Source organism: Pristiophorus japonicus, chromosome 13, assembly GCF_044704955.1.
Source record: "Pristiophorus japonicus isolate sPriJap1 chromosome 13, sPriJap1.hap1, whole genome shotgun sequence".
NCBI lineage: Eukaryota > Metazoa > Chordata > Chondrichthyes > Pristiophoridae > Pristiophorus > Pristiophorus japonicus.
The window spans coordinates 21,845,531-21,867,601 of NC_091989.1; the positions used below are offsets into that span (position 1 = coordinate 21,845,531).

General features: G+C 41.8%; 1 protein-coding gene across 6 annotated transcripts in view; it reads right to left on the minus strand.

Moving 5' to 3' along the window:
• Positions 1 to 105: 105 nt before the first annotated feature.
• LOC139278452 (nucleotide-binding oligomerization domain-containing protein 1-like) overlaps positions 106 to 22,071 on the minus strand; it is a 48,809-nt gene continuing 26,843 nt past the window's right edge. For 5 of the 6 annotated variants that reach the window (XM_070897245.1, XM_070897247.1, XM_070897243.1 and 2 more), the window contains 6 exons: positions 21,267 to 21,428; positions 20,350 to 20,382; positions 14,410 to 16,144; positions 11,671 to 11,757; positions 11,400 to 11,567; positions 106 to 7,621 (listed from right to left, as the gene is read on the minus strand). In XM_070897245.1, coding sequence (XP_070753346.1) covers positions 7,291 to 7,621; positions 11,400 to 11,567; positions 11,671 to 11,757; positions 14,410 to 16,144; positions 20,350 to 20,382; positions 21,267 to 21,428 — 2,516 coding nt within the window. In that variant the 3' untranslated portion in view covers positions 106 to 7,290. Of the gene's footprint in view, positions 7,622 to 11,399; positions 11,568 to 11,670; positions 11,758 to 14,409; positions 16,145 to 20,349; positions 20,383 to 21,266; positions 21,472 to 22,071 lie in introns of all 6 variants that reach the window. The other variant, XM_070897248.1, reaches the window with a different exon arrangement.

Sequence of the window (22,071 nt, forward strand, 5' to 3'; positions counted from 1 at the left end):
TAAATAGAGGGAGCTGAGGGATGCAGCTAATAATGACCGCACATGTGCAACGATAATGCCACATCTCCGTCACAAGTCCACAGTCATACACCAGAGGCTGAAGGAGATGGTCAAAGCAACATTTTATTTATTCACATCCTTCAAACAACCCCAAAAACCTCACACCCACAAAAATTTAAAACTGGAGCTACCGCCCCTTCAAACAGCAGAATACATAATGTTTATCAACATCACATGTACACACGCCCAATGAGGACACATCTCATTAGTGCGTCTTGCGCAGGTATTTGCCACCCCTCTGCCTCACCCCCCCTCTCATGTCTTCTGCTCCTCCTCAATGTGGCCTCGGTGCCTGTAGCAAGGCTTCTTGAGCACTGCTCTGTATCTGAGGGAGACAGGACAGACAGCCTACGAGAAGGCCCAAGACCAGCTGTGGGCCTGGAAGGCCCGGCTACTGACTGCACCACCTCAGAATGGCCAGCAACAGTCTGGGATGGCTGGAGTGCAGGGCATGGCGGGTGCAAAGGCAGAATGGCCGTGGTGGGAGCCGGAATGCTATCATTGTGAAGATTCACTGCAGACATCATAACATTCCAACACAGTCGCAGCTACACCTGATCTTGCTTCCCAGACTAGCTGCATTCTGTGTCTCATCCTTACTGTTGGTTAATATCCAACTTTCACCCACAGCCTTCCTATTCAGCTATAGCAATCCTCTTTCTCACCCCTGACTGGTTACAGCTTACTCAGACTTTTAATTATAAGCAAAAAGTTATGTCATATATAATTCAGGTTATCACTGCATGCAATTCATGATTACAGATTTCTACATTTAATTCTTGCATGCGATTATAAATCCATTACTGACAATTATAAGATATAAAAATAAGTATTCTAAAAATCAACTAGTCCAAACAATACACAACCAAGGGACAAGGCAGCAAAACTCCTGGCAAGTCAATTGAAGTAGGAGGTATAGGCAAGGGGAGTAATGCTCACAGTCAGAAATAAGGAAGTAGCCACAGGTGATTGAGAAGTTTTGTGGATCTGGTCAATTGTTGAGAATCACCGGTGACTATTGAATACATGACAAGAGTTGTATAAAACCATTTTATACATAATAGGGTGTACCCAGTAAGGTCTGACCTATTGCGTACTTATGATATGTACAAAGATTCTAAAATTATCCACCCCAGGTGTTTAAAAAGCACAGTATAAGGACATCCTAATTTTGATATGGCTTTATAGTAGAAGCCGCAATGCACTTGCTGAACAATCTCTCTTACATAGGATATACAGCATGGCCATTCGGCCCAACCAGTCCATGCTGGTGTTTATACTCCACTCAAGCCTCCTGTCTTTTGTCATCTAACTCTATCAGCCATACCCTCTATTCCTTTCTCCGTCATATAATTATCTAGCCTCCCCTTAAATGCATCGATGTTATTTGCTTCAACCATTCCCTGTGCTAGCGAGTTCCACGTTCTCACCACTCTCTGGGTAAAGAAATTTCTTCTGAATTTCCGATTTGATTTCTTGGTGACTATCTTGTATTAATGGCCTCTAGGCTAATCTATCAAACCCTTTCATAATTTTGAAGACATCTATTAGGTCACCCCTCAGCCAAAAAACCCAGACAGTTCATCCTTTTCTGATGAGTATACCCACCCATTTCTGGTATCATCCCTGTAATTCTTTTTTGCACCCTTTCCAGTGCCTTTATATCCTTTTTATAATATGGCAATCAGAATTGTACACAATACTCCAAGGTTCGATACAAGTTTAGCATAACTTCTCTACCTTTCAATTATATCCCTTGAGAAATAAACCCTAGTGCTTGGCGTGCTTTTTTAATGGCTTTATTAACCCGTGTCGCTACATTTAGTGATGTGTATTTGTACTCCAAGATCCCTTTGCTCCTCCACCCCATTTAGATTCGTATTTTTCAAGAAATATGTGACCTCCCTATTTTTTTACCAAAATGTAATAACTCACATTTATCTGTGTTGAAAGTCATTTGCTAATTATATGTCCATTCTGCAAGTTTATTAATGTCTTCTTGGAATATGTTGCAGTCCTCCTCGGTATTGATTTACCCCCCCAATTTGGTGCTATCCACAAATTTAGAAATTTTGATTTTGATTTCAAAATCTAAATCATTAATGTAAATTGTGAACAACAGTGGTCCCAACAATGATCCTGGTGGAATACCACTGCCCATCACCTGCCACCCTGAATAGCTACCCTTTACCCCTACTCTCTGCTTTCTGACTTGAAGCCAGCTAGCTATCCATTCTGCTACTTGTACCCCGACTCTGCATTCCCTGACTTTATTCATTCGTCTATTGTGTGGAACCCCATCGAAGGCCTTTTGAAAATCTGGGTAAATTACATCTACAGCACTACCCTTGTCTACTCTCTCTGTTACCTATTCAAAAATTTAAATTAGGTTGGTCAAGTAAGACTTTTCCTTTTGAAATCCATGCTGACTTATTCATTATTATATTTTTGGTTTCTAGATATTCTATTTTGTCTTTTAGTAGGGATTCCAGTATTTCTCCTACTATCGATGTTAAGCTGACTGGTCTATAGTTTCCTGGATATGTTCTATCTCCCTTCTTAAATATAGATATCATGTTAGCTATCTGCCAGTCCTCTGGCACTGCACTTTTTTCCAACAAACTATTAAATATGTTTAGTAATACCTCTGATATCTCTTCCCTAGATTCCTTTAAAATGCACATCCAGACCAGTGATTTTATCCTCTGAGTGTGATTAGTTTATTTAATGCTTCTCCAAGTATTATTTTAAATACTGTTATCTCATTTCTAATCTCATCATTTGATGTTATGCCCACCTGTTCTGTCTCCCTGGTCAGCAAAGTAATTATTTAATATTTCTGCCATCTCTATCGTTGCCTGTGATATTATCCTGTCCATCCTTTAGTGGCCCTATTCCCATCCCAACTTTCCTTGTTTTGATGTATGTGCCTGTAAAATATTTGACTAATTTGTTTTATGTTTCTTGATAATTTGATTTCATAGTTCCTCTTTGCCTTCCTAATTGTTTATTTGACTGCTCTCCTACATATTCTCCCTTGTCATGCTCCCCCCTGCTGTCAATGCACTTATTCCTTACCCTCAATTTTTTCCTTATGTCTTTATGCATCCATGGTGTCTCCTTCGTGTTTAGCTTGTTCTTGCTTTTTAGCAGAATATATTTTTCCTGGACTCTATTGAACACCATTTTAAATGTTTTCCATTACTGTTCTACATCATTATTTTCCAATATTGTTGTTTATTTTATTTTCCTAAGTTCTATTCTTGTCCCTCAAAAATCGCCTTTTCTCCAATCTATTACTCTGATCTACGTCATACTTATGTTCTTCTCAATTATTATCTTAAAGCATATTATATTATGGTCACTATTGCCTAGATGTTCCCTTACTTTTACTTCTTTTAGCTACTGTGGTTCATTCCCCATTATTAGAACCAATAGCGAATCCTCCCTTGTCGGGCTTATTACATATTGGGTTAGAAGGGAGTCCTGTACACATTATAGGAACTCTATTCCATTATCCTCTTTACCTACCTCTTCTGGCCAATTAATATTGGGGTATTTGAAATCCCCAATGATTGTTGTTCTATGTTTTTTTACTAATTTCCCCAATTTGTTTGCATATTTTTTCTTCAACCTCCCTTCCACTATTAGGTGGTCTGTAGACTACCCTTATTAATGTGATTGATCTTTTATTCTCTTTTATCTCTATCCACACTGATTCTATTTCTGTCTTTCTTCTATTGCCTTTATGTTATCCCGAAAAAGTACAGCTACTTCACCTCCCCTTTTTCCCTCTCTATCTTTTTGAAATATGTTATACCAAGCAATGTTTTATTCCTGGTCGTGCTTTTTCTGTAGCCATATCTCAGTAATCCCTACTATGTCTGGTTCCTCGCAACGTATTATTGCCTCCAGTTTTCCTGTTTTATTACGGACACTGTGTGCATTGCTGTATAGACAGTTTAACTCATTTGTCATCTCTTGGCTCAACAATGGATCTGAAACAAATACACAGGGAAGAAAAACTAAAAGAAAGAACTTCTTGACCTCGGGGTGTCCCAAAGTACTTCACAGTTAATGTTGTAAGGTAAGGAAATGCAGCAGCCACTTTGCAACTACACAAAGAATGAGTATAACTATGTTCGAGTCAAACAATATTACCTTTAAAATATGTGTACACCATACTTTGTGACCTATCAACATGCCTCTTTTATGTTACAAAATTTATTTTGAATATGAGAAACTTCAGTTACTGAAATTAAAAATGGCAATTGAAATTTATTTTCAGAAACATTTTGAGTAATGCTAAAGGTTCACCTGTTTCTTTTATTGTCAGCTTTTCTTGACTGGTTTATCATAAACCATGTTAGGCAACAGCTAACATTGGATTTCTCATTATAAGCATCTACACAGGCAATTTCAATGTTGAAGGCCGACATAAAAAAATGGGACAACCGGAAGTAAGATTCATGGCCAAGAAATGGATGCGTTTGCAAGATGTTAAATATAGTTTTCCATTTAATACAAGTTTCAAGGCTACCTTCTACCAAGTTTAAATAATGGAAAATATTTAAATTATTAATGATTATAATGTATAGAATGATATCATTAATCAGTTACCAATATAGAGACTAACTGCAGGGATCCTCCACCAGTCACAACTTCAACCCACTGTTAACTCTAAAGTTGCTGAGATTGGCTCAACTCTTGATGAAGAATTGATCTGTGGGACTAAATTGGACGGTTCTTTTAAAGATTCGCACGGGTTGAATATACTCCTTCTGAGCTATAAGATTCTATAATAATCCTGCTGAATGTGGTGCCTTAAAACAACAACAACTTGTGTTTATATTGTGACTTTTAACGTATTGAAATGTTCCAAGGTGCTTCATAGGAGCATTATGAAATTAAAAATTTGGCACCGAGCCGCATAAGTAGAATTTAGCACAGGTGACTAAAAGCTTAGTCAGAGGTATGTTTTTAAGGAGCATCTTGAAGGAGGATAGAGAGGCAGGGAGTTCCACAGCTTGGGGCTTAGGCAACAGAAGGCATGGCCACCAATGGTTGAGCGATTATAATCAGGGACGAACAAAGAGACCAGAATTAGAAGAACGCAAACATAAAGAGGTAATAGGTACTGGATTCTATTGAAGCAAATGTAGGTCCCTTGCAGTCAGAATCAGGTGAATTTATAATGGGGATCAAAGAAATGGCAAACCAATTGAACAAATACTTTGGTTCTGTCTTCACTAAGGAAGACACAAATAGCCTTCCGGAAATACTAAGGGACCGAGGGTCTAGCGAGAAGGAGGAACTGAAGGAAATCCTTATTAGTCAGGAAATTGTGTTAGGGAAATTGATGGGATTGAAGGCCGATAAATCGCCAGGGCCTGATAGTTTGCACCCTAGAGTACTTAAGGAAGTGGCCCTAGAAATAGTGGATGCATTGGTGGTCATTTTCCAACATGCTATAGACTCTGGATCAGTTCCTACAGTTCCTATGGATTGGAGGGTAGCTAACGTAACCCCATTTTTTAAAAAAGGAGGGAGAGAGAAAACAGGGAATTATAGCCTGAAATCGGTAGTGGGGAAAATGTTGGAATCAATTATTAAAGATGTAATAGCAGCGCATTTGGAAAGCAGTGACCGGATCGGTCCAAGTCAGCATGGATTTATGAAAGGAAAATCATGCTTGACAAATCTTCTAGAATTTTTTGAGGATGTAACTAGTAGAGTGGATAAGGGAGAACCAGTGGATGTGGTGTATTTGGACTTTCAAAAGGCTTTTGACAAAGTCCCACGCAAAATGAAAGCACATGGTATTAGGGGTAATGTATTGATGTGGATAGAGAATTGGTTGGCAGACAGGAAGCAAAGAGTAAGAATAAACTGCTCCTTTTCAGAATGGCAGGCAGTGACTAGTGGGGTACTGCAAGATTCAGTGCTGGAACCCCAGCTATTTACAATATACATTAATGATTTAGATGAAGGAATTGAATGTAATATCTCCAAGTTTGCTGATGACACTAAGCTGGATGGCAGTGTGAGCTATGAGGAGGATGCTAAGAGGCTGCAGGGTGACTTGGACAGATTAGGTGAGTGGGCAAATGCATGGCAGATGCAATATAATGTAGATAAATGTAAGGTTATCCACTTTGGTGGCAAAAACAGGAAGACAGAATATTATCTGAATGGTGACAGATTAGGAAAAGGGAGGTGTCATGGTACATCAGTCACTGAAAATTGGCATGCAGGTACAGCAGGCGGCGAAGAAGGCAAATGGCATGTTGGCCTTCATAGCGAGAGGATTTGAGTATAAGAACAGGGAGGCCTTATTGCAGTTGGACAGGTCCTTGGTGAGGCCACACCTTGAATATTGTGTCCAGTTTTGGTCTCCTAATCTGAGGAAGGACATTCTTGCTATTGAGGGAGTACAGCGAAGGTTCACCAGACTGATTTCCGGGATGGCAGAACTGACATATGAAGACAGACTGGATTGACTAGGCTTATATTAAATGGAATTTACAAGAATGAGAGGGGATCTCATAGAAACATATAAAATTCTGACGGGATTGGACAGGTTCGATGCAGGAAGAATGTTTCCGATGTTGGGGAAGTCCAGAATCAGGGGTCACAGTCTTAAGGATAAGGGATACGCCATTTAGGACCGAGATGAGGAGAAACTTCTTCACTCACAGAATTGTGAACCTGTGGAATTCTCTACCACAGAAAGCTGTTGAGGCCAGTTCGTTTGATATATTCAAAAGGGAGTTAGATGTTGTCCTTGCGGCTTAAGGGATCAAGGGGTATGGAGAGAACGCAGAAATGGGGTACTGAAGTTGCATGATCAGCCATGATCATATTGAATGGTGGTGCAGGCGCGAAGGGCCGAATGGCCTATTCTGCACCTATTTTCTATGTTTCTATAACCAAAGTAATTTGGTTTACTTGAATGTGCAAAAGGTTGTGAAATTTGACTCCAAAGCCCATGGTAAAGATATAGTCCTATTTCTAATAGAGGTGTGAGGCACACAGGCTCAGCTGAGCTTTATCTTTGATAGTTTATAGGTCTGGGGCTGCCTTGCCAGAAATTAGAAAGAAGAATAGACCTTTCTAACCACAACTGCACCGTGTTAACTGCACATTTATTTAATGGCATGGTGATGTCCAACAATATAATGGAAATGAAGAATTGTCTGATTGTAAACGCACATATACCTCTAGTCACCATTATGCAATGGTTAAGTAATCTTGCCAGCCCAGTTTTTTTTGCAGTTTGCGAATGTTCTCCTTTATTGTGTCTACCTTTGTCTTTGTGCTTTGGTTGACAACATGGCTCTTGCCTTCTTCAAGGTTCTTCAGTATGGTTTCCAGTAGGTTGGTAAGCCACACCCTATCATACCCTGCTGATTGATTCATGACCTCTTCAATTTGTTCATAAACATGATCTATGAGTTCTTCATCTTCTGTAATATACGTAATGATCTTCAGACCAGGGCGGTGCTCTTTGAGGTGCTGAATATTTCTCTGACCACGCTCACCAAAGCTGTTTCCACATAAACTGAAAATGGCAAAAGGAATTTAGTTCTGAAAAGCCTTAAACATTGACAAGTCTTTCCCTATTGGCTCTGTGCACACTTACTGTCAACATGAAGAGGTGAAGTTACAGTGGCTCATTTAACCAAACTCAGTTGCACAGTATGTATATAGTGAAATGTTATTTATTGTATAATTCGCTGCATTACTCAGAGATAATTCCAATTTCTTTTCAATCTCAATTTTTTGAATTTTCTCTCCTTAGGACTCCTGTGTGTCATTCATGGGCATTGTCAATCCTGTCCAGTTGGTTCTCCTTAATGTGTGAATTGAGATAGTGAGGTAGGTTTTGCAAGGTTGCACTCCCAGTATTGAGCCACACTCGGGGAGTGGGGGGGTCAGAGAAAGAGTCACAACACTGTAGCCTGAATTATCTGACCTGTGGTCCTTTTGAGGGCAGCTCCACACTAGGAGTCCAAAATTGCGGAAGTTAACCTAGTGAGTGTTGGCAAGCTATTTGATCATGGGAGGCATTATAATTAACCCCAATGCTGTCCCTGGGTAATGTCTACATGTGTATCATGGAACAACCCAGCAGGACAAGAGTTCTAAGCTGGTGAGCTTCACTTCAGGGAGAGAGACCATATCTGGGAAAATTTCCAAGTGCAGAAACCTCCCCACGTCCTGAAGGTAACCAAACTGGAAGCAATACGGTGGAGGAGGATTTCCTGGAGTGCATAAGGGATGGTTTTTTAGACCAATATGTCGAGGAACCAACTAGGGGGGAGGCCATCTTAGACTGGGTGTTGTGTAATGAGAGAGGATTAATTAGCAATCTCGTTGTGCGAGGCCCCTTGGGGAAGAGTGACCATAATATGGTGGAATTCTGCATTAGGATGGAGAATGAAACAGTTAATTCAGAGACCATGGTCCAGAACTTAAAGAAGGGTAACTTTGAAGGTATGAGGCGTGAATTGGCTAGGATAGATTGGCGAATGATACTGAAGGGGTTGACTGTGGATGGGCAGTGGCAGACATTTAGAGACCGCATGGATGAACTACAACAATTGTACATTCCTGTCTGGCGTAAAAATAAAAAAGGGAAGGTGGCTCAACTGTGGCTATCAAGGGAAATCAGGGATAGCATTAAAGCCAAGGAAGTGGCATACAAATTGGCCAGAAATAGCAGCGAACCCGGGGACTGGGAGAAATTTAGAACTCAGCAGAGGAGGACAAAGGGTTTGATTAGGGCAGGGAAAATGGAGTACGAGAAGAAGCTTGCAGGGAACATTAAGACGGATTGCAAAAGTTTCTATAGATATGTAAAGAGAAAAAGGTTAGTAAAGACAAACGTAGGTCCCCTGCAGTCAGAATCAGGGGAAGTCATAACGGGGAACAAAGAAATGGCGGACCAATTGAACAAGTACTTTGGTTCGGTATTCACTGAGGAGGACACAAACAACCTTCCGGATATAAAAGGGGTCGGAGGTCTCGTAAGGAGGAGGAATTGAGGGAAATCCTTATTAGTCGGGAAATTGTGTTGGGGAAATTGATGGGATTGAAAGCCGATAAATCCCCAGGACCTGATGGACTGCATCCCAGAGTACTTAAGGAGGTGGCCTTGGAAATAGTGGATGCATTGACAGTCATTTTCCAACATTCCATTGACTCTGGATCAGTTCCTATGGAGTGGAGGGTAGCCAATGTAACCCCACTTTTTAAAAAAGGAGGGAGAGAGAAAACAGGGAATTATAGACCGGTCAGCCTGACATCGGTAGTGGGTAAAATGATGGAATCAATTATTAAGGATGTCATAGCAGTGCATTTGGAAAGAGGTAATATGATAGGTCCAAGTCAGCATGGATTTGTGAAAGGGAAATCATGCTTGACAAATCTTCTGGAATTTTTTGAGGATGTTTCCAGTAGAGTGGACAAGGGAGAACCAGTTGATGTGGTATATTTGGACTTTCAGAAGGCTTTCGACAAGGTCCCACACAAGAGATTAATGTGCAAAGTTAAAGCACATGGGATTGGGGGTAGTGTGCTGACATGGATTGAGAACTGGTTGTCAGACAGGAAGCAAAGAGTAGGAGTAAATGGGGACTTTTCAGAATGGCAGGCAGTGACTAGTGGGGTACCGCCAGGTTCTGTGCTGGGGCCCCAGCTGTTTACACTGTACATTAATGATTTAGACGACGGGATTAAATGTAGTATCTCCAAATTTGCGGATGACACTAAGTTGGGTGGCAGTGTGAGCTGCGATGAGGATGCTATGAGGCTGCAGAGCGACTTGGATAGGTTAGGTGAGTGGGCAAATGCATGGCAGATGAAGTATAATGTGGATAAATGTGAGGTTATCCACTTTGGTGGTAAAAACAGAGAGACAGACTATTATCTGAATGGTGACAGATTAGGAAAAGGGGAGGTGCAAAGAGACCTGGGTGTCATGGTACATCAGTCATTGAAGGTTGGCATGCAGGTACAGCAGGCGGTTAAGAAAGCAAATGGCATGTTGGCCTTCATAGCGAGGGGATTTGAGTACAGGGGCAGGGAGGTGTTGCTACAATTGTACAGGGCCTTGGTGAGGCCACACCTGGAGTATTGTGTACAGTTTTGGTCTCCTAACCTGAGGAAGGACATTCTTGCTATTGAGGGAGTGCAGCGAAGGTTCACCAGACTGATTCCCGGGATGGCGGGACTGACCTATCAAAAAAGACTGGATCAACTGAGCTTGTATTCACTGGAGTTCAGAAGAATGAGAGGGGACCTTATAGAAACGTTTAAAATTCTGACGGGGTTAGACAGGTTAGATGCAGGAAGAATGTTCCCAATGTTGGGGAAGTCCAGAACCAGGGGACACAGTCTAAGGATAAGGGGGGAGCCATTTAGGACTGAGATGAGGAGGAATTTCTTCACCCAGAGAGTGGTGAACCTGTGGAATTCTCTACCACAGAAAGTTGTTGAGGCCAATTCACTAAATATATTCAAAAAGGAGTTAGATGAAGTCCTTACTACTAGGGGGATCAAGGGGTATGGTGAGAAAGCAGGAATGGGGTACTGAAGTTGCATGTTCAGCCATGAACTCATTGAATGGCGGTGCAGGCTAGAAGGGCCGAATGGCCTAATCCTGCACCTATTTTCTATGTTTCTATGTTTCTAAACTAAAATCCCATAGCAACTTCAAGGACAATTGGACACAATGTTTATAAAGGGTGGCCGATCCACTATTACCAGACCACCACTGCAGTTGGATTTCAACCCCAGTGTCTGCCCATTTCCGTCCTTTTAAAGGAGTGGCCAACTCAAGCTGACATTATCTAAATTAAGCAACTTTGTGTAGTCGTGAGTTAAGCTGAAATTATCAACATGAGAATTTGTGATTTCAGTTTAATTTAATTTCCATCCCAAGTGGCATCAAGGCAATTCCGTGGGGAAAGAAATGAGCCCTGCTTCCCTTTGGAGATGGACTGACCTCGTACAACTACCGCAAAGCAAGAAAGGGGCTGGAGACTGAGAGGTAGAAAATAGAAGACATATTGAGCTGAGGGAGGGATGGACTATCAGGGAAACAGTACAGCAGGGATGAAAAGAAAAAGGGGAAGAGAGGCTGAGGTGAAAGACAAGCAGAGGCACAAAGATGATGAGCAAGTAATGAGTCGATTTTAATTATGCAATTCGTCATAGGGAGCAAAATCAAAAACTGGCAACCGAAGGGACAGGATGGTGCAATGGGTTGGACACTGACATTTCATCTCTAGGTGCTTGGTTTAAATCAAACATAAACAAACTGACTTCAGACTTACTGCAGGATCTCAAGGGTTTCATTGTCTTCCAGACAGTGACACATCTGCTCTATGCCTTCATCAGTGATTTCATTATCGTACAGGTAAAGGAATTTTAAACTTCTGTTTCTTTTGAGTGCTTCACACAACAGATGAGTTCCTCTGGATTTAAGGACATTTGTTCCAATTCTAAAAAGGCACAAGAACAGTATTGTCATGGCTTGTACATTCCTCCAAAATCGATAGTCTTTTTGTTCTTTATTAACAGACGTTACACATTAGAAATACTTACGATAACTTTTCAACAACACAATCTTTTTCTTTGAGAATGTCGTTGAAAACCTTGGCTGATTCCTCGGTCAGCTTGTTTGAGCTTACCCTGCAACAGAGGTTGAAGACAATTTGAATGAGGGTTAAATTAAAATGTTGCATGCTCCAATCTAAGTTGAACAAGTTCGAGTTTCAGACATGTATGTTCTGAGGATCTGTAACCTCACAGTATTAAAAAAAAAAAGGTGGCTCAAACAATTCGCTTAGCAAAGAATTTCAGAACCTTAGCGAAACAATGTCTGTATCACACAATGGAGAAACTATCTGCAGAAACACGCAACGGAGGACACAAATCTTCTTCGATAATATTCCAAACTTTCAGGTTTGCAGGAGATGGCCAGGTATGAAAAGCCAAAGCAACAAGCAAAACCTCATGGTAACTGGCTCTATCCTCCATCGCACATTTGATCTTTTCTTCTCAACTACATGATGTCTCTGTCCAAACTCCTTGCTGGAATTGGTCTGGTGCATCAGAACTCGGGTTCTTTTCCATTGTAGTTCACCTCCTTTACTATCACCAGAAGCTTTGTTTAATATTTGGTCTTGACCACTGGAGACGCCTCTCTCACTGACGATCTTCTTTGCATTTCTGTACAACACCTAACACCTTCTCAAACTTCATCCTGCTGGTACCATCATCATTTCCTACCAGTCTGCACATCTGACTGTCCAGATCTATGAGCCTGATCGCTCTTAAAACATCAACTGCCATTCTCACTTTTCCTACTTTATACTTTCGAGAAACAAAAGGCAACTCCAGCTTGCCCATTGCCACATACCAATTTGTTCACCACCTGTTCACCTCCAGCCATCTCTGGGTCATCTTACTAATCTTTCCTTCAATTTCTTGACACAACAACCTGATGACTTCATATACCAGGAGAATGAGCAGTTTGGAATTAGTAAGCAATTGTGAGCTAATAACACATCAGAGCATTGAGATAATATGACCATGGGACTGAAACTAGTGAGATAGGCTGGTCATAGAATCATAGAATGATACAGCACAGAAGGAGGCCATTTGGCCAATTGTGCTGTGTCAGCTCTTTAAAATAGCTATTCAATTAGTCCAACAATATTCTAGCTGGGGTCTAACCAGTGAGTTATAAAGGTTTAGCATACTTCTTTCATTCGGCATTCAATGCCTCTATTTATAAAGGCAAGGGTCCCATATGCTTTTTTAAAAAAAAACCACCTTCTCAACTAGTCCTGCCAACTTCAAAGATTTGTGTATTTAAACCTTGGTTTTGGTCTCCTTATCTGAGAAGGAACATACATGTCTTAGAGGTGGTAGATTTATCCTTGGGATGAGAGGGTTGTCCTATGAAGAGAGATTGAGTAGATTGGACCTATACTCTCTGGAGTTTAGGGGCCTGATATTGGTGACCTTACCGCCCACTGCCACGGAGGTTTGCCTCCGGTTTCTCCTCTCTCCCAGTTTGCATTTGGGCTGGAGCGGGTGGGAGGGGAGTACCGCCGGGAACTATCCTCTGGCGGCCAAGTAGTGCAAGTGGCCTCCCGCCCGCCGAGATGCCAGATTGGTGCGGGGGAAGGACCGCTGAGTGGAGGCAGGTCTAATCCCGACGGTAGGTATGAAGAATGGAAAAAAAGGTTAGTGAACATATTTAAAATTTTATTTTCACAGCGACTTACCTGGATGGGGTCTCCTGAAGGTGTTCTGTTGTTTTTTTTTTGTAATGCTTTTTATTTTCAGCTCTTCCGCCCTCCCTGGTCCCAACTCCATCCTTGGCGGCACTTGGGTGGCAAGTGCCTTTGCCGCCGAGATCGAGAGCTCCCACCCGCTGCCGCCCAGATTGACGGCATAAGCCGTTATTTTTCCGCCAGTAGGTACCGCCACCTCTTTCAGAGGAATCTTCCTGGCAAAGTACCGCCCGGTCGCTCGGCGGCCATCGGCAGTACTTTGAGTGGCACTTGGGTGGGCCTTGGCCTTCATCACTTTCGGGCCCTAGAAATCTGAGAATTGATCTCATTGAAACATAAGATTCTGAGGGGATTGACAAGGTATAATGCTGAGAGATTGTTTCCCCTGGCTGGATTATCTAGAACTAGGGGGCATAGTCTCAGGATAAGGGGTAGGCAATTTATGACTGGGGTGAGGAGGAATTTCTTCACTGAGAGGGTTGTGAATCTTTGGAATTCTCTACCCAAAGGGCTGTGGATGCTCAGTTATATAGTATATTCAAGGCTGAGATAGATAGATTTTTGTACTCTAGCGGAATCAAGGGATATGGGGATCAGGCGGGAAAGTGGAGTTGAGGTCAAAGATTAACCATGATCTTATTGAATGGCAGAGCAGGCTCAAAAGGGCCGTATGGCCTACTCCTACTTCTTATGTTCTCCAGCCCTACAACCCTTCGAAAACTTTACGTTCCTCCAACTCTGGCCTCATGTGCATCCCCGACTTTGTCCCAACGTTGGCGGCTGTGCCTTCAGCCATCTAGCCCCAAAGCTCTGCAGCCCTACCTAAACCTCTCTGCCGGTCACTTCTCTCTCCTCCTTTAAGATGCTGCTTAAAACCCACCTCTTTGACCAAGCTTTTGGTCACCTGTTTCAATGTCTCCTTCTATGATTCTGTTCAATTTTTGTCTGATTATGTTCCTGTGAAGTGCCTTGGGATGTATTACTATGTTGAAAAGGTGCTATATAAATGAAAGTTATTACTGCTGTTGTTTTTACTCACAAGATATGCTTGCTGCTCCGTAGCACCTCCTTGAGCTGTTTTATTCCGTCATCCCCTAGGGTACAGAGTCGTAAATCCAATTCTTCCACAGTGGAATGACTGAGACAGTAACATAAAGCAGAGATGTCTAGAGGACTCAGAGAAACGTTAAAAAACTCTACACGTTTGATACGAGGAGATACTTCTGCTGTTACAGTTGGATCATGCAGTTCAAAAAGATAACACATTAAATTCAGCAACTCTGACGACTTAATGTTTCGCTCGAGACAGTTTTTGAACCATGTTATGAGCGCTCTGGTTGTAGAATGAGTGAGAGGAGCTGTACAGTTCCACAACTTGCCGTCTCTTCCTGCTGTTAAGAAGCCCATGAGAAACCTGGTGAAATTGTACAGTTTCTCTGAGTATTCCGGCTGAAATGGTTGCAGATAAAATTGGCTATTTTGATTCCGTGGCGTTTCCCCAAAACACCAAAGATCCAGACATTTGACCAACTCTTCAGCATCATCATTCAGTGAAGTCGCACAATACAACGCTGCAAACTGCTCCTTCAGCACAACATGGTAGAACTCAAAGATATTTTGACCTTTACTCTTCTTTTCCAAGATAAAATTTGAGAAATACTCTGAAAGAATTTTTGGTTCTATTTTATAGGCATCCAGATCATCTTTATTCATTTCAAGTTTCCCTGACAGCAGGTTGTTGAAGGACAGTGCCCCCAGTTTCAGGACAGTGTCTTGAAGCACTTTTACTTTCTGTTCAATCTCACATTTATCAATAGCGATCACTATCTCTTCAGCTGAACTGCAGTTAAATAGATTGTAAAGGAACAGCAAGAACACTTTGCTGTGAGTCAGTGGCATTCTTGCCTTTGTCTCAGGACAGTCCCTACATCTGTCCAAAATATTGCACAGGATGTAGCTGTTGAGGGGATTAGAAGCCAGGCAGGTGATGGTCTCATTTTCTGTAAATTGCTTATACATTTTTGCTGCCGTTTCCTTTTCCTGACAGAACACTTCACAATATTTTTTCAATTGATCATTGGTAAACCCAGAGATAATAAGGATGCAATCAAAATGCTTTTTGTTAGATTCTATCTGCTTGGTATTCCATCGGGAGGTAACCAATACCTGTGCCTCTGGAAGGAGATCCCTGGAAATTATTTTGGATACAAGAACATTTACTTCAGCCTTTGTGTCCATGTTAAAATTACCATCTGGTGGATTCCATCGCAACTGATATCTGAATCCATCCAGTCCATCCAAAATGATCAACACATCATGAGGGTTTCGGAGAAGTTCAGTTAGGACTGATGACAATGGCTCGCACTGCTTCTTAAGCAGTTCCCGTAGAGTGATCTTTCCTTCAACCCCATTTAAGTCGGAAATTCTTAAAGCAATGACGCACTTAAACTGTGGCTCATTTGGATTTGATGCCCATTCTTGTTGAATCATACTCACTGCCCAGCTTTTACCCGCTGCCACATCTCCTACCAGTAAGGTTCGATTTGAGAGACGCTTTTCACTCTTGACCAAAGACAGCAGTTGTGTTGGTTGGATTTCTGTGGCTTTGTTTGATGCTGTGCTTTTGCTGATAGCGTCAATTCCATTTTCCTTTGGGTACAGAACATTTATACTTCGACTCAGGCTGCTGTAACGCCTGGGAATGCTGCCATTCAATGTTGCTATTTCTTCAGTAGGAATTTTCAAGATGTCATCTTTGTAATGTTGAATGGCAGCTAAGCAAAATAGATTTGAAAGTTTATTTCCCACAACAATAAACACTTGTATTTATATAGAGCTTTTAATGTAATAAAACATTCCAAGGCGCTTCACAGAACTGGTATAAAACAAAATTTGACATGAGCCACAGGAGGAGATATTAGGGCAGAAAGCTTGGTCAAAAGGGTAGGTTTTAAGGAGCGTCATAAAGGAGGAGAGAGATAGAGAGATGGAGAGGTTTAGGGAGGGAATTCTAGAGCTTAGGGCCTTGGCAGTTGAAGGCGCGGCCACAAATAGTGGAGCGATTAAAATAGGGGATGCTCAAAATGCCAGAATTAGAGGAGCGCAGATATCTCGGGGGTGGTGGTTGGGGGGGGGGGGCGGTGGTTGTGTGGCTGGGGGGGGGTGGTGGTGGTGGTTGTGTGGCTGGAGGAGATTACGGAGGTAATGAGGGGAGAGACCATGGAGGGATTTGAAAATAAGGATGATAATTTTAAAATCGAGGCATTGCTTAACCGGGAGCCAATGTAGGTCAGCGAGCATAGGGGTGATGGATGAACGGGATTTGGTGCAAGTTAGGACATGGCCAGCCAAATTTTGGATGACCTCAAATTGATGTAGGGTAGAATGTGGGAGGCCAGCCAGGAGTGCATTGGAATAGTCAAAACTAGAGGTAACAAATATGGATGAGGGTTTCAGCAGCAGAAGAGCTGAGGCAGAGGTGGAGTCGGGTGGTATTACAGAGGTGGAATAGGCAATTTTTTATGTGGTCGGTAGCTCAAGATGGGCTCAAACACAAAACCAAGGTTGCGAGCACTCGAGGTTCAGCCTCAGACAGTTGGCAGAGAGAGGGATGCAGTTGGTGGCTATGGAACGGAGTTTGTGGCAGGGACCGAGGACAATAGTTTTGATCTTTCTAATATTTAGTTGGAGGAAATTTCTGCTCATCCAGTACTGGATGTCAGACACTTTAGAGAACGTGGTGGGGTCCAGAGAGCTGGTGGTGAGGTAGAGTTGGGTGTCGCCAGCATACATGTGCAAATTTACACCATGTTTTTGGATGATGTCACCGAGGGGCAGCATGTTGATGAGAAATAGGAGGGGGCCGAGGATAGGTCCTTGCGGAATACCAGAGGTAAATGTGCTGGAGCGGGCGAAAAAGCCATTGTAGGTCATTCTCTGGCTGCGATTAGATAGATAAGAATGGAACCAGGTGAGTGCAGTCCCTCCCAGCTGGATGACAGCGGAGAAGTGTTGGAGGAGGTCAAGGAGGGATAGTTTATCTCTGTCAGTCACATAGGATTTCACTTGTGACTTTGATAAGAGCTGTGTTGGTATTGTGGCAGGGGCGGAAACCTGCTTGGAGGGATTCAAACATGGAGTTCTGGGAAAGATGGGCACAGATTTGGGAGGCAACAACACATTCAAAGAATTTGGAGAGGAAAGGGATGTTGGAGATGGGGTGGTAGTTTGCAAAGACGGAGGGATGAAGTGTTGGCTTTTTGAGAAGTAGTGTGATGACGGCAGATTTGATGGAGATTGGGACAGTACCTGAGGAGAGACAACCATTAATATCAGCTAACATGGGAGCCAGGAAGGGAAGTTGAGTGGTCAGCAGTTTAGTGGGAATAGGGTTGAGGAAGCAGGAGGTGAGTCTCATGGACAAGATGAGCATGAGGGCAGATAGGAGAGAAACTAGAGAATGACACGAGTTCAAGGCTAGGGCAGGGGAAGTTTGGCCTGGTGAGCTAGGGGAAGGAAGAGACGTGTTAGACACAGCTGATCAGATGGTCACAACCTTAGTGATAAAGAAGTCCGTGATCTCTCTGCACTTGTTGTTGGAGATGAATGTGAAAGAGACCGGGGACAGGGGGTTAAGACAGAAACCAGTTCTCTGGATGTCTGATGGTGACCTGTGTGACCCCAATACTGTGCTCTGTGTCCTGGACAGTTGGCTCGGTGGCCCCATTGTTGGATTTATAAATCTTTATATAATGTACATTTACTACATTTTCCAGATGATATTGATTGAATCTTCGTTGAACTGCCCAAGCAACCACTCACTGGAGTTTCTGGTGGGGACTGAGCATTCCCTGCCCGATAGGGAGCCAAGTCTGTCAATCAGACTGGCTTCTGGCCAGGGAACCTACTGGGGAAAAACACAGCACAGCGTGTGGGGAAAACCAGACTTCCCCGTGACCAAAATTTCTCCCCCCGCTCACCAAACCCGCCCCAGTAAATATTGGGGCCTTAGAATGCAAAAGCAAGGAAGTTATATTAAACCTTTATAATTCATTGGTTAGGCCCCAGCTGGAATATTATGTCCAATTCTGGGAACCAACTTTAGGAAGGCCTTGGAGAGGGTGCATTGGAGATTTACTAGAGTGGTACCAGGAATAAGGGTCTTCAGTTACGTGGAGAGTCTAGAGAGGCTGGGATTGTTCTTCTTAGAGCAGTGAAGGTTAAGGGGAGATTTAAGAGGTGTTCAAAATCATTAAGGGTTTTGATAGAGTAAATAAGGAGAGTCTGTTCTACTGACAGAAGGGTCAATAACCAGGGGACACAGATTTAAAGTAATTGACAAAAGAGCCAGAGGTAAGATGAGAATTTTTTTTTTTACGCAGTGAGTTGTGATCTGGAATGCACTGCCTGAAAGGGTGGTGGAAGCAGATTCAATATTAACTTTCAAAAGGGAATTGGAACACGATAGGGTGAAAATTGCAGGGAATATGGGGAAAGAGCAAGGGAGTGGGACTAATTGGATAGCTCTTTCACAGGCGCGACAGACCAAATGGCCGCCTTCTGTGCTGTAAGATTCTATGATTCTACGATTCTATTCTTTCACATTGAACAGGATGTCCAAAAATGCTTTGTGACCAATTAATTACTTTTAAAGTATTATCGTATGCATCAGCCTGTTTATGGTAGGAAAATGTACTTTGTCAAGGGTATCACCTTTGGCTCAGTTGGTAGCACTTTCGCTTCTGAGTCAGAAGGTCATGAGGTCAAGTCTTACTCCAGACACTTGAGCACAAATCTAGGCTGAGACTCCAGTACAGTACTGAGGGAATGCTGCACTAAATCACTTGATCTCAATTTTAGTGTCTCATCCAACAGAATGCACCTTCATGCTTCGTTGGTACACCCAACTGTGTCTGATTTTGCTCTTGGTAGTTAGTTTTCTGATAGACTTTACAAGACTTCAAAAGACAGCAAAGAACAAAGAGTTTGATTCTGAGCAAAATCTAATATACAATAAATGGGGAGAAAATCACTTGACCAAAATAGTGATACACAGGTATGAATTTCTTCAAAGGGGCAGTCTCCCTTCGTGATTATTTTTTCTCCATAGATGCTGGCAAATGTTAACCATATTTAGTAGCTGAATTTCTTTCAAAGAATGAAGACCATGTGCCAGAAATGACTTGCTAATGTTAGATGATAACACTCAACATATTCACGTAACATTCCTTTTTCTGTTTTAGTGGAGACAATAGCCCATTTAAAATAAATGTAACACCTGTGTTGAAATGGTGAAATGGGCGAATGTGTTAAGTATTGTCCACTGAAACCATCACCAGTCCTTTTTAAGGCCCATGCCTATGGTTGGTAATATAGTGTCTATCCCACAAGCAGATTCACCTTGGTTGGACAGCAATAAGCCTTTGTAGAATCATAAACTATAGTACAGCACAGAAGGAGCTATTCGGGCCATCGAGTCTGCGCCGGCTCTTTTAAAGAGCAATCCGTTATTCCCACTCAACCACTCTTTCCCATATTCCTGCAATATTTTCTCCTTCAAGTATTTATCCAATTCCCTTTTGAAGGCTACTATTGAATCTATTTCTACTTCCCTATTGGGCAGTGCATTCCAAATCCTAACCATATGTTGTGCAAAAATGTTTTCCATTATGTCGCCTCTGGTTCCTTTGTAAATCTGTGTCCTCTGGTTACTCTCCAGCCATTAGAAACCGTTTCTCTTTATTTACTCTATCTAAACCCTTTATGATTTTAAACACCTCTATCAAATCTCCTCTTAGACGTCTTGTGGCTCTAAAGAGAACAACCCCAACTTTTCCAGTCTATTGACGTTACTGTAATCTCTTATCCCAGGAACTATTCTAGCAAATCTCTTCTGTACCCTCTCGAAAGACTTTATGTCCTTCCTTACTTACAAAAGCAGAAAGATTTAGCTCTCAAATAAAAGAGTTGAACTCATTACCTTGTATAGCATCAGCTGCCAGGAATGGTGTTTCTAGAGAGAAAAATAAAACCAATTAGTGGCTGTTAAGAGTTATAGGATAAATAAAGACAGTTATTGGACCTCATGTCAATTGATGGGCTTTATTCACAAATAATTAAGTTCCAAACATTAGCCCAAAACGGAACACTTATATCCTACTAAAGAGCAACAAACCTGAAAGGATAGCCACCATCTTTAATGAAAAATAATCAAATGCTATTATTATACTCTCGTACTTAGGATTGCAGCCCATTATCCTCATCTACAAGCTTCTCTATGACCTCAGACCTCTCTGTCTTTCCAACCTCCCCAAGCCTTACGAGGGTGAAATTGTTCTCGGGCAATATCGCAGAATGGACGATAGCGAATCGTAAGCCCATTTTATATCCCATTGAATTTCTTTTCCATAAACCAGAGACCAATTTCATCCGGGCATCATTGTTTGTATCCTCCACTAATCCAACTCTGGTCGATTGTATGTTCCCCCTCCCTCCGTTCCAACCATAAGTGTCAGGGCCTTCAGCCATCTCACCCCAAACTCTCAAACTCCCCATAAACCCCTCTGCCTTCCTTCATCTTTTCCCACCTTCAAAAGCCTCCAGAAAATCCCAGCTCTTTCACCACCTGTTCAGTCACTTCTCCTCATTCTCCTACTCCAACTTGGACCTGATGACCAACTGTGTAGTGCCTTAGACTAACAGGAATAGTAGTTGTGAAAATTCAACAACCACATTACCTATTAATAAAAGATCTGATGATAAATCTATTCTAGCATAATTGACAGTTTTCACACATAATGTCGACACTGGTAATGTTTCATTGTAAAGAGAATCATTATGTTCAAGATATGTTTCTGTTGATGAAAACAAGCAGCTATTCTTAAATACTTGACTTACTTTCAGTGCTAAGGTTTTGTCGTTTGTTGCTTTTGATTTTCCAAGTTCCAATTCCAATTGCAGTTGCAACAGTTCCAGCTAGGAGTGCACACATGATCAGTACTATGATTCTGCTGCTTCCTTTTTCGGTTGGATCTTTTGGGTCATGTCCAATGGGTGTATCTGAAGTATCAGGACAAGTATAACGTGACATTTGAGAAAGGCTCTTCAGGGAATGGAGACAGCAGAGGATCAGAGGAGCAGACGACTGTTGTGAAGTGCTCGCATCACTAAACAATTTCCAGCTGTCCCCTACCGAACTCGAGATACTTGACTTTTTCAATCATTTTACACTAAACTAACAGATGGAAGCTACTGATCAATGAGATTGATTAAAATTCAGGCAGATTTTTTTAAATTCACGATTGGATTAAAATTATTCTTCACAAAACATAAACCACAAACATAACAAAAGAATATTATACATTTTATTTTATTATACATTATAAATATAAATTTATTATTTACAAATAAATAATACAATAAAGGCACTGCTTTTAGTTTGTATATTTTTGCCATTTACGAATGCAGCCTATTAACTCCCACAACTCATTGCTCACACTCCTTATTTTCCTTCAAAACATCAGTCCTCTACATTAAAGAGTTTCCAAATGCTGTCGTTGTTATTCAGAAGACTTGAATATGGCTATTGTCCGGAAACAGGATTGGAAATACAAAATCCTAAGCCTGAAACGTGGACAATGGGTAGGATTCAGGAGAGAGGATTGAGCACCATTGCTGACAATTCAGGGGTGGAGGAAATAAC